The 13336-nt window shown below is 34.3% G+C and overlaps 2 protein-coding genes and 1 pseudogene across 2 annotated transcripts; 1 reads left to right on the top strand and 2 right to left on the bottom strand.

The window, feature by feature from the left end:
- Positions 1–160: 160 nt before the first annotated feature.
- On the top strand, positions 161–1404 carry LOC119990344 (annotated as a pseudogene).
- Positions 1405–9094: 7690 nt separating this feature from the next.
- Positions 9095–11867, bottom strand: LOC119991233 (B3 domain-containing protein Os01g0234100). Its single transcript, XM_038837522.1, has 6 exons — positions 11590–11867; positions 11451–11482; positions 11162–11321; positions 10551–10757; positions 10216–10306; positions 9095–10123 (listed from the first exon to the last, which is right to left on the bottom strand). Exons 1-6 carry the CDS (start codon positions 11722–11724, stop codon positions 9414–9416), a joined length of 1335 nt encoding a protein of 444 aa, XP_038693450.1. The 5' UTR covers positions 11725–11867; the 3' UTR covers positions 9095–9413.
- Positions 11868–12494: 627 nt separating this feature from the next.
- LOC119991462 lies at positions 12495–13028 on the bottom strand. Its single transcript, XM_038837813.1, has one exon. It carries the CDS (start codon positions 13026–13028, stop codon positions 12495–12497), a length of 534 nt encoding a protein of 177 aa, XP_038693741.1.
- Between the last annotated feature and the right edge of the window lie 308 nt (positions 13029–13336).

Below are 13336 nucleotides of genomic sequence, written 5' to 3'. Positions count from 1 at the left end.
TTAAAATTTGCAGTTTATATTTGTATGAAATTCTTGATTTATTTGTTCAAGGAATTTTTTCCTTTTTCCTAGAGAGATCATTAAATAAATGTTAAGGTATTGATGAAAAAAAAAGTAACACTTTTGAATTTAATGCTAGAATTAAAATCAATTCAAAATTTGAATGTACATATTTATAGATCTCCAAGTATCACTGAATTATGAAGGAATTTACTAAAATTGTAACTCCCACGCCACTGTTATATCTCTTAGATTCTGGCATGAGAGAACAACTAAATGCATATGTTCGACAAAGATCAGATAATCTCGCAAAACTGTTGCACAACCTTATTAAGGCACAAGCGTATACATGTGTAACTCTGTGTTCGTTCATTCTTCTTCTCCATCCTCCACACGTCTCAGAAATGGATGTCATTTTTGAAATCCAGAGAGACTGCAGGAAGTTCACAATTGAGATCGGTTACTTCGACACCATACCAGAGATCAAACAAAAGATACTAAAATATCAAGGCATACCTGTAGCAAAACAAGCTCTGGTCTTCAATGGCCAACTTCTTTAGGACGAAGGAGACGTGGCTTCTTGTGCAATCTTACACAATTCTCACATCCAACTCTCAATTCTCTCAGAGTTGGACCCAATCAATCGTTTAGTAATGCAATCTGAGTTGCAAAATGATTGCAATTTACTCGAGAACGGTGTGAATAATAATAATGTAGTAAGGCGATCGCCAACGATACCAGGAGGGTCGAAGGAGCTGAAGCTGAAAGTCGTACTGATGACTATTGTTTGTTTGTGGGAGTTTGAAAATTCCGGTGGAGGTGAATGTAATAAATCTGGGCCCCCTTGGGCCTCCCCTAAAAGGCCTATTAAGGAGAGAGAGGGCTTACTTCTATATACAGGCACTTTGCCTGGTTTTTAACCGATGTGGGACATAAGTCCTAACACTCCCCCGCACTCGTGGACTGGGTATCAAAGCCCAAGGCCCAACGAGTGGACTTCTTATCGGGGACGAGCGCACACCTGCTCCGATACCATGTAAATAATTCTGGGCCCCTTGGGCCTCCCCCTTAAAAGGCCTATTAAGGAGAGAGAGGGCTTACTTCTATATACAGGCACTTTGCCTGGTTTTTAACCGATGTGGGACATAAGTCCTAACAGTGAATCCATCGGATAATGTGGGAGAGTTGAGGAATGAGCTCGAGAAAATGCAGGAAAGGATGAATTTAGAACTTCCGGTAGAAGGGTACTTCTTCATATGTAATCAGAATATAATGGAGGAGAATACGTCTTTCCGGTGGAACCGTGTAGGTCATGGTGATACTATAGAGATCTTTAATGGAAGCATTAGTACTGGTGGACCCTAATGCAATTTAGTAATGTATTCTTTCTTGGAAAATGATAAATATCCGAGCAACATCCATCCCAAAAACATCTCAATGATGTGTGACACTCATTTATTGGGATGCTTTTGAAATGGATGTTGTTAGAATGTATAGCAATGTTCTTTCTCCTCTCGGTCATAGAAACAAAAGGGAAATGTTGTTTTAACCCCCCAAAAGTGGTATTCCCACTCTTCCAATTATTGACTTACATGGATATGATGTTTTATTCCTTCGTTTTTCGTATAAGTTTGCATTGTATTTTCTTTTATTTTTATCTCTTTTCATATTTCGTGTAAAAAAGTAAAGACAATATTCTCTGTTTTTTTTTCTCTTTTGTTTTTCTCTCTCTCTTCATACTCTTTCTCTCTCTACACTATACTATTACACTATGTTCGGTTCAACGTGGGAACGAGAATGGGAATGGGAATGAGAATCGGAATGGGAACAGGAATGAGAATGAGATTCTTTGCATTCTCATGTTTGGTTTGTCAAGGAATTCCCTAAGGAATATGATTTTCCTACATTTGGACATAATGATTCAACATGGAATGAGAATGGGAATAGAAATAATGATTAAATGACTAAACAACCCCTCTTTTATATTGGATTTGTCATACTTTTTGTGTGTTCATTCTACAAATTTTATGAAGAAAATATAAAATGGTCATGTAGCTAAAATGAAAATTGGTCCTACATTTCCAATTTCACTATTTTCATATCGATAACCTCCATAACTGACTACCAATACGCTTCCTCAAGGTTTTTGAACTAAAAAAATAATCATTAGTTGGGATGCTTTTGAAATGGATGTTGTTGGAATGTATAGCAATGTTGTTCTTTCTCCTCTCGGTCGCTCGTTGAAACAAAAGGGAAATTGTGTTTTAACCCCCAAAAAATGATATTCACACTTCCCCAATTATTGACTTACATGGGATATGATGTTTTATTCCTTCGTTTATTGTGTAAGCTTGCCTTGTATTTTCTTTTATATTTATCTCTTTTCGTATTTCGTGTAAAAAAGTAAAGATACTATTCTCTGTTTTTTGTTTTTATCTCTTTTTTTTTTTCTCTATCTCTCTTCATACTCTATCTCTCTCTACACTATACTATTACCCTATGTTTGATTCAATGTGGGAACGAGAACGGAAACGAGAACAGGAATAGGAACGAGAATGAGAATAAGAATGAGAATAGGAATGGGAATGATAATTCTTTGTATTCTCATGTTTGGTTGGTCAAGGAATTCCCTAAGGAATATGATTTTCCTACGTTTGGACGTAATGATTCAACACGGAATGGAAATAAGAATAATGATTAAATGACTAAACAACCCCTCTTTTATATTGGATTTGTCATACTTTTTTGTGTGTTCATTCTACAAATTTTATGAAGAAAATATGAAATGGTCATGTAACTCAAATGAAAATTGGTCCTACATTTCCAGTTTCACCATTTTCATATCGATAGCCTCCATAACTGACTACCAATACGCTTCCTCAAGATTTTTGAACTCAAAAAATAAAACAAAAATAAAAGCAGTCATATTATGAATTCTTAACAAATCTTCCATAAAAGTAAACATATAATCCACAGTCCACCATCACATGGTTAACAAAGCTTCCATTAATTTAAAAACATCCCAATGATAAAAATTGAATCGTCTGTTCACAAAATGCCATCTCATACATGTCTAAAACAAAATAGATAAATATTCATAAGATGTGCCACATACAGTCACAACATATCAATGCAACTCCTAACGTATGCTCCTCTCTCTTCTATTGGTAGACTAAAGAACATTGACACCAAAGTTTTATCACCTCCCATCTTAATTCCTGCAGTGAAGCGTTCATGAGGTGATAACCCTTCTAAAGAACGGAGTTCTTCAAAGAACCTATCCATTTTCTCTTCAGATCTTTTCTCAGTTCCAATGGCCTCACTAAGCTCATGTGTGGCCTTCTCAATATGCTTTCCTAACATAGTAACAACCTACCGCATCGCCTCAATGACATTAGTGTTATTATTGCACTTTCTTTTCTTATTCTTGGTTGAGGTCATCTCACCTTGATTATTGACATTGGATGGAGAAGCATTTGTATCTCCTTGACAAGCACTAGACATTGGCATTTCCATGTTTTGCATCTCATTCAACCAGTCTATTTTAGGTACATAGTTGTTGAGATCATCCTCATACAATGACTCTTCATCTCTAATCTCTTCCGCGACATTTGTTGGATCTTCTGCTCCTTTTCCATTAGCCCGATCTTTACCATAAACAATGCATAATGCTTCAAAGTGATTTAGTTGTTTATTTATGAAGTTTGCTACCCGTTTATGACTTTACAAACAGATGTAAAATTAAAATATTAATAGCAATATAAAAAATTATTCAAAATGTAAAATAATGTGTACTAACCTTTATGTATTCCTCCCACACAGTAGGTTCAGCTACAACACATTTCATATTGGAATCCCACCCAAATCCACTTGTATTAGGGCGCCATACACCATGTCATACACTACAGAAAAGTCTTTCTTCAATGTCTTAAGCCTTGACTCAATGTGAGGCTTGGCCTTGATATTCGATTCAAGAATCTTCACTTTAATGAATTTTTCAAGAGCGCCCAAATAACCGGTCTTAAATCCATTATTGGCATTGTATGTTCCAATGTTGTACAAATCCAACAAAGCATTGACAAGGATAGCATCCTTATAATCAGTCCACATATGTTGTTGTTTTGTCTTTTGAGACATAGCTAGCATGCACATTATAACAAATTAATATCTAATATATCATAAGAAGTAATCACAAACCACAGTTCATTATATAAGCAATGCACAAAGTTTTGAACAGAAGCAGTTTCCACAAAGTCACTTGAAAAAAAAAACAATAAATGCTTGTAAAAATTCACATAATTGCATTTAAAGTGAACAACATCATCTCCCATGCCTTGATGCCCTCCATTCATTGAACATTTGAGTTGCCAATTACTTTCTCCAATTGCTCCACGCGTTACTTGTTTCAATTGTGGAAATTGGGTCACTAGATGAATTTCCACTATGTTAGAGTTGGTCTAAGATAGGTTCCATAGGATCATCAACCATCTTTCCCCTAATTAGATTATGTAGAAGACAACATGCAATGATTATTCGATTTTGTATCTTAATCGGATAAAAAGCTAGACTACAAAGAATTTCCCAACGTAGCTTTAGCAACCCAAAACATCTTTCAATTACATTCCTTGTAGAAGCATGTTTCATATTAAAATACTCTTCAGGAGTAGTAGGTTGATGCCCATGTCTCCAATCATTGAGATGATACCTTTGCCCCCTAAAAGGAGCTAAAAGCCCTTCACATTTGGTGTAACCAGCATCAACAAGGTAGTAGTTACCTAGATATAAAATTGACTATTAGAAAATGTACATAAATTATTAGTATATAAACAATTATTACAAAGAATAAAAGTCTTTCTCACCATGTGGTATTTTTAAATCATTTCTTCTACTCACAGCATCACGAATTACCCTACCATCAGCTACAAAACCCTCCCAACCATGAAGAACATATATAAAATGCATATCAGGTTCACACACACCAAGTACATTGATGGCAACTTCACCTTTCCGATTACGGTATCTAGCTTTCTCTTGTATTGGTACTCTAACCTTAATATATGTTCCATCTAAAGCACCTAAACAATTCTACGAAGCAAACACAAACAAAAAAAAGTTCCTTAAAACCTATTCAACTTTTAAGAAGTAACATGTATAAAGTATCTTATAATAAAAAATACCTTAAAAAATCTCCATTTGTCATCTGTTGAGTTTGATGGCACTGGATCAGGTTTTTTTTAACAACTCTTTATGCAATAAAATGTCAACGTCCAAAACCCTCTTAAAATACCTACTAATTGTCTCACTAGATCTCTTAAATCAAAACCGTATAACTTTGTTCTTCACATGATGAGATATAATGTGCAAAAATATTGATACTTGGTCATCTACCAACATGTATCGAGTTGGTTTTAGACTGGATATGTTGTCTAACATAGAGCAAAGATTTCCAAAGGTCTCTCTGTTCATCCTAAGTTGTGCTCTGCAAGTAGTGTCGTTTGCATACACAAGATTTCTAAGGTGTGCTCTTTGATATGCAAAATTCAGTACGCAAGACCGAACCTTCGGCCTCAATGTGTTTAGTGATATGGAAATGCAAAGGTGTATAAAGAAGTCAACCAAAGATAGAATTTGGTTTCGAAGGGACAAGGCAGAACCGTGTTCATCTTTCGCATCAAACGAGTCATCACTGCATATATTGTAGTACATGTACATGAATGCAAAATATAAACCAAATTTATGAAATAAAACTAAAAAAATAAAGCTTATGGCACAAAGTCTTTCACTGCAAGATTCATAATATGACAGCAACCACGAATTTTTTAAAAAACACCATTAGATTCTATTATCAAGAAAGCACATCTTAAGAGACTTAATCACAGTTTTAACATACTATAACATTGTTATCAACTTTTCATCATAACAATGGAATACATGGTGCACAACCAATACGAAAACAACATGGGAACCATGGCCTAGACTTGAAGCTAGCTAGGGGAATAAGAAAAACTGTACGAAAGTAACAAGAAAAAACAAAGGAAAAGGAATACAAGATTACTAACCCGTTGTTGATCTTTCTTGAATCTCTGGAGTACTTTCTATGTAGAGAAGTTGATATCTCATTAAACCCTGGAGTAATTTTACGTAGAACGAAGAGGCAAGGGGCTAGGGTTATTGCTTTTTTTGGACGGCTCAGATCTTTAACATCCAATGGTTCACATAAATACAAGGGTCTTTTTTGTCCTTTCACCACTATAACACAATTCCTACTTGCCTGGAATTGGTGGTTCCTAAGTCCAAGGGTGGAAAGCTAAATTCTCAAGTTAGTGGGAATACACCATTCCATTCCCTTGTATATTGTACAACCAAACACATGAATTCCTCTTTCCATAGGAATACATCATTCCGTTCCGGCCAGAATTGGTGAACCAAACATAGTGTTGTAGTGCTCCAGTTGCCTTTAAAAATGACTTCGTCACTCATATTCTCTTGTGTTCCGGTTGTTTCATTTTGATGTGTTCCATCGAGCACCATTGTCTTCTTCACGTCAAGAGGTTCGTTCCTCTCAAGAGATTTCCTCTCACGTCAAGTGTGCTTATATTATTCAGTGTGGATCATCTTAGAATTTGGGCTGAAGATTTAAGATTATCCGGTTCCAATAAGGTAAATCAATTGGTTTAGTTATTTTATAATTTTTTAAGTAAAATAGTATTATAATTTTTATTATTTGCAATATGATTTTATTAGGAATGAAATACAACAGGAGAAAGGGGTTATTGTGGAAGAAGTAAATGAAGAAGAAATTAATATCAATGTCATACATGAATTTGTCACTGAAATGGTATATTCGTATACGAACTTCACATAATTTTATATTTTATACATTTCTAACACAATCAATTTTATTATCAGGTTTTCATTTCGTGTGAGTCATTAATTGGATGGGTTCAAAATATTGCATGTGCTCTTGGATCTGTTATTGTTATAAATTGGTGGATTTGGGAAACGTTACAAGCTACTGTTGCATTGTGAACATGGTGGCAATTACTCAGCTAGAAAAATACCCACAAGGATACTAAACCAAACAATGTAATTGTCCATTCAAAATAAAAGGGATAATGATATTTTTATTTAAACAAAAGTTTATACTAGCTTACACAAAAACCGTTGAAATAAAGCATCAAATCCCATGTAAGTCAATAATTTGAGGAGTGGGAATATGACTTTTGGGGTTAAAACACCATTTCTCAATTTGTATTCCTAGTTTGTAGTCCTTGATTGAGGTCTTATTAATCTACAAGTAAGAAAAAACATGTTTGCTTTGCCTCACAGTTCATGCACCAAACAGAACTAAATTGTGGTTCATTCAAAATATTCGGCTCAAATCCTAAACCCAAAACATCAAAATTAATTACTTTTATGGTTACAATCAAAATGCAATTTATTTTTTATGGAGTACGCTCTCCTTCTCCACATAACTTTTAGTTGGAGTATATGGGCTTTTATCATAATTTTACATGATAATCTATGTTAAGAGATGTTATAATAATAGTGAGAAATATGTTCGTGTGTGTATATTGGAATAATTTTCAATTTTGAGTTCTCAAATTGAAATGTTTGAACATTCGGTGATTGAGTTGTAATTTGTTAACTCTTTCCGTGCTCAAAAGTTACATAACCCTAATTTAAGAAGTCCAATATTGTCGGATTGGGGACATTTCATTACTTTTTATGGAGTACGGTCCTATGCAACTCTTGGTTAGGGACATATCTATTATTTTTTATGGAGTACGTGTTACTTCTCCAAATAGACCTTTTAGTAGGATTGCATGAGCTTTTGTCATAATTTTACATCATAACTATTGTAGTACCCTTAATTTCAGGGTATCAATCAATAATTTTAATTTTAATATTAATTAAACATATTTATCTATTAAATTAGAATTTTAATTTAGTGGAAACGATTTATTAATCTATTAAATAGTTTATTAAAAATTGAATATATACCAATGAGATTAATGTATCTGAAACATGAATACAACCATTTAATAAATATTAAATTAGAATTTATCTCTCTATTTAATGAGAATACATTAAATAAAGTTTATACTTTATATCTCTATTTAATAAAAATATAATGAATTTGTAATTTCTAAAGGATTGTTTAGAATAACACATAAATCAATAAAACTCATACTTTCTATTAAATTAGAGTTTTAATTTACCTGGAAAGATTTATTAATCTACACATCTATGTGATTATGGCTATGTTTGGTGGGGCGGTCCCACTAGCGGGTCTGCTTTCCTAGACCGCCCCACCAAACACTTGAAAAAGTAGGGTGTTACCGCTCACAAAATGGAGCGGTAACGCCTCAAAACAATAATCTTCAATTTGGAGATTATTGTGAGAGCGGTAGAGGTTTTTGTAACTTTTTGGCGTGGAGCCCACTCCAAAAAGCTGCTACTTTTTTTTTTTTAATTTATTTATACGTGGGACTCACGTTTATTCCCTTTTAATACAATACAATAAAATAAAATTTATTTTAATGTGAATCCTAAATCTTTCACATTTAATATTATTTTGTAAAGCAATAATTTCTACATTAATTATTTTATATATTTATATATAAATATTTTATGTAAATATTATAAACTTTTTTAATAAAAATTATGCTTAAGCTTAATTATTTTAATTTATCAAATTATAAATTGTTTACTTGTAATTTTTAATAAATAAAATTTAATTTTAAAAATATTTAAAATACAAATAAAATATATTTTATACAACTTAACCGTTTACAACTAACAGCTCTACCAAACACCTCACAGCTTGTTTTACAGCTTTAAGCTCAGCTTTTTTTCCACAGCTTAACAGCTAGCGTTGAAAATCAACACAACCGCTCTACCAAACACACACTATATTATTTTATACATAAAAATCCGTATCAGTGATACAAGTAGCACGGGTGTACACACCTAGTATGTTTAATAGTGTTAGCCTCCTTGTTTCTAGTATTTACTAAAATCTACTTATACCAAAGAAATTTTAAAAAAAAATTGTAAAGAAAGGAAACTACATTTACTGCTGCACAACTCCTTTTTGTCGAAATATTCTATAACATCATACAGTACCCTACATAGTTTAAAATCCGAGGAATGTTACAAGTACAAACACTATTTCCTCCACAAAATTAAGTTATATTATATTACAGCATGCATTATGCATACATATATACATAATATAACAGCATGCATTATGCATACATATACAAAATTGTGCTGGGATGACATGAGATATAATTGCTGACCCAGAAGAGTAAACAGCATTCTGCCAGGCCAGCCATATACCTCTTCTTTGGTACCATAACCGCAAGTCCAGCCATAGAGTGTAAACTAATAAGTCATTCTAGAAGTACCTAACTTCCCCATGGGGCATTAACCATACCCTGAAACAAAAGTTCATTCCTCTCAACATTGGCCCTTAATGCCTCTATTTCTGCATCAAGTCTGCGCTTTTTCTCTTTTGATTTAAGAAGATTTAACTCAACAGTTTGCATCTCTCCCTGCACACGGGTTCGCTCAAGTCGAACATTTCTACAGGTGTCAGATTCCATGGCTTCTTTTGATTTCAAAGCAAGGCTTGCAAGACGGTTCAACCGGAGTCGTAAAAGTCTAACGTTCAAGCCCAAGTGCTGAAAACCTTCCAAAGTCTGCTCCCATGTTTCATAATCATCTTGAGGGGTGGAAAGACTGGAAGCCCTAATGGCCTCTGTTATGTTGACAATCTCAGTGATCATTTCGGCAGCCATTTTACAGCTGATACTCTTGAGAAGATGCTCATGAAGAAAAGAGTTTTGAGCTATACAGAGTTCACGAAACTTCATCCTGTGGTAATCTGAAAGCTCGGAGTCTATGCTCAATCCATTCACAAGAATGTGAAAATTTTCAAAGCTTTTCACTTCTCTAGAATCATCAACAGATTCCGAAGGCAGGATTACTTCCAAAGCATTGTTCAAATCGAATGCCATCATACTGCTCTTTTGAAAATTCTCATCCAAAAAGTCTAGCGGAAGCAGCTCTGGACCCTTGAGCTTATTAGAGGTTGTTAACTCCTCCTCAGTATGATCTTTGACGTTCAACAATTGCAGAATAGACTAGTTTTAGTCACTTGTGCAACCATACACAAATTAAGAAGCACGAGAAAAGCTGAAAACATACCTGAGTCCATATGTCTTGCATAACCATTTAAATTTGGTAAGCCACATTTCTCATCTTCTTTTTCAGAACCATTTGATCTGATTATGTATACCTACAACAAGCAGTTTCGATCAACTAAGAAGACTTTCAGTAATATAATAATATACGAAATCCCTGCTCGCGTAATTTTGTGTTGATATGCTGATTTGTATCAGGAGATGATTACTCAAAATCAGAAAAGACCTTAAAATTGATGTAAAACCATCAAGTTGGTTTTAGAAAATCTGTAGATTTTTGGAAAGCTTAAATAAATTCATGACATTGACAGCAACGCAATTTAGAAAGCAAGAAGTCACCTTAAACCGGGTAGGCTTGACTAGCTGGAATACCACAGCATCTCCATGAACTAGGTGGTGATCGATAGAAAACCCTCTCCATCCACCACTTAGACCAGTTTTCAAAGCAAGATATTTCGTCTGAAATTCAACTCCTTCCTCATCCACTAAAGTAACCATTTCATCATCTTGGGGAAGGTGTCTCTTGCAAAATGTGCATGGAAGACCCTAATCAAGAATTTGTACAAAATTATGACCAATTTTTTATAGGTATATTATATAAGATGCCAACAATAAACAAGAATGAGCAACAATCATCCCAAAAGCTCAGAAGGCACACAAAACACCATCTTTCCAAGAGGTCTAAACTCTTAACAAAGCTTAAGATGATTGGTATAATGTTTACTTATATAAATATTCATTAATTACTCCAGCAATGAGCAATAACTTTACAGTACACTTCACAAAACAAGAAAATAATCTGAATTAGAGTATAAAAAAAAGAAGCAAAAATCCATGAAATTGCGATATTAGTCTCTCAATCATTACACTGAATGTCTGTTTAGTAAGGGAAAAAATTCTTTATACCAAATATGAGGAATAATTGAAAAAACAAGTAGTCCAAAACTCACCAGCCAAAAGCCTCCAGTCACATGTGACTGTAACATTGGCTTGACAAAACTTGGGTGATGAGATCCTAAACCCGATCGAAGTTTTTCGGCTCTTTTGATTGCATACAATCTCTCCTCATCCGAAGCATAAACTCTATTCGAAAGATCTCTCCTCTTATAACTGGCACAAGTGACAGGTGAACCCAAACAACAGTCAGTTAGGTATATAAGCAAAATTCACCAAAACTATCGTCTATCAACGCTCTGTCTACTAATCAACACTTTAAACCAAAAAATTACACTATTTAACCTTCTGAGCATCTTCAAGGGTTCAATCGTTGTCTGTCAGGAACCAGAGAAGAAGAAAACAAATCAATCGCACGCATGGAATGACAGGAGGAAGTATGTGAAGCAATTTCGTATGCTTATATACATCTAATAATGCTTACGGGAGAAGATTTGGGGGTTTTGAGATCCAGAGAGAACTTGTTGAGCTTAAGCCCTTCCATCTTTTTCTTTCTCTTCTTCTTCTCTTCCACTCCGTTTTGGCTGCTCTGCTCACACTTCACCTTTGATTTCGCCATTTCTTTCTTCTACTCCTCCTCTGTCGATAGTTGGATTTTTATAGCAAGAGAAGAAACAGAGTTGAAGCCTTAAGGAAGGTGAAGTGAAGAGGCTAAACTAAAATGGCGTACGGTGACCGTTGGGATTAACGAAAAAAAAGAGTTTCGTGAGGCGGTGGAGCAGCCAATCATCCCTCCTTCTTCAAGTTTGAATTCAAATTAGGAAATCAATAGGGGTATTTTGGGTACTTCAAATTTTTAAGGAGATTTTTGTATTTCACTATTTTTTTTACCATTTTCCTTTTGTGGACTCGATTAAAAAACAAAAACATGTAAAAGGATTTCGATGTAGATTCAAATTGCAAGGATGCAATTTAGGGACTATATGTTCAATTTAATTCCAAATGATGATGTCAAAAGGTAAATTAAGAGTGGCGGTATTTTGACCCCCACAAAATGATAATCTTACCCCTTTGAATTGTTTAATATTTATTTTACATAAAAATCATTATTTTTTTATAAATTTGTACCTTTTACATTAAATAAATATTTTTTATATCCATTTCTTCTTTTTTTCGTCCAATTATACTCTTTTAATAAACTTGACATTTCACGTGTTTGATTTGACAGATGACAATGATATGTCTGCCCATATGTAGTTGTATCTATGCATCAATTAATTAATTTTTTACTTAACTATTATTAATCAATTGACGAGATACAATAATTTAATAATTACAAATGCTACTTTATAGCACAACAAATTGTGGTGGATTCGTATTACGAGTAGATTAGACGAATAAGGCTAGTTGTTCATTATATGGAGTAACCCAGTCAGCTTCACATTCATACTTGTATTTAAACCATTGAATCATGACAAAAGGCATTGGGTATCTATCTGCCAATGACAGTGGTACATAGTGATTGTCATTGACAAATCCAGTGGTCATAGATACACGTTCATCTGTCGGTGGAGGTATGGAACGCAGAGGCAAATATGTGTCACACTGTTTTGGGCTAAGAATGTGTATGACATTGTACTTACATGCAATTAAGTGTCTCATATCTGGCATCGTCATCCAATACTCAAGTGATGCTGATCTATGTGATTCGAAGAAGGATAGTGAATGATAAATTGATATTGCGTGGTCATAACTACCATACATCTCAATGTATTCGTTCCAAAATGTCCTCAACTCAAAAATCAGATCACGTCGTACATAAGGCCATGCATCCTCGCCAAGACCAAGTAAAACGGCAATAGCACTGAAGCCACAGTTTCCGTCTGCCTTGACATCTGTGAATGAGATAATATAGGGCTGCATTACAGGGCATTTGGCTAATGTAATGATGTTGTCGATTAGTTTTTTATCATCTTAAACCCATCTGATTGTAAACCAACGTAGGGACAAAGAGAGAAGAGCAACTATGCCTACTCAGTTGTTGTGTCTCTTGAAACTAATGTTCAACCAATTCAAATGCTGACGGATTACGTTTGGTTAATGTGTCAACTTTATTCTTTGAAGACGGCCGGTCAAGAGTTTTTTGCTTCATCTTCGGTTCAATTATTGCAGTGGTAGATGGATTAATTATCTCTCTCAATTTTCTCAACAACGAGACTTTACCAATCTTT

Source organism: Tripterygium wilfordii, chromosome 22 (assembly GCF_013401445.1).
Source record: "Tripterygium wilfordii isolate XIE 37 chromosome 22, ASM1340144v1, whole genome shotgun sequence".
Taxonomy (NCBI): domain Eukaryota; kingdom Viridiplantae; phylum Streptophyta; class Magnoliopsida; order Celastrales; family Celastraceae; genus Tripterygium; species Tripterygium wilfordii.
This window is presented reverse-complemented; position numbering and strand designations above follow the sequence as displayed.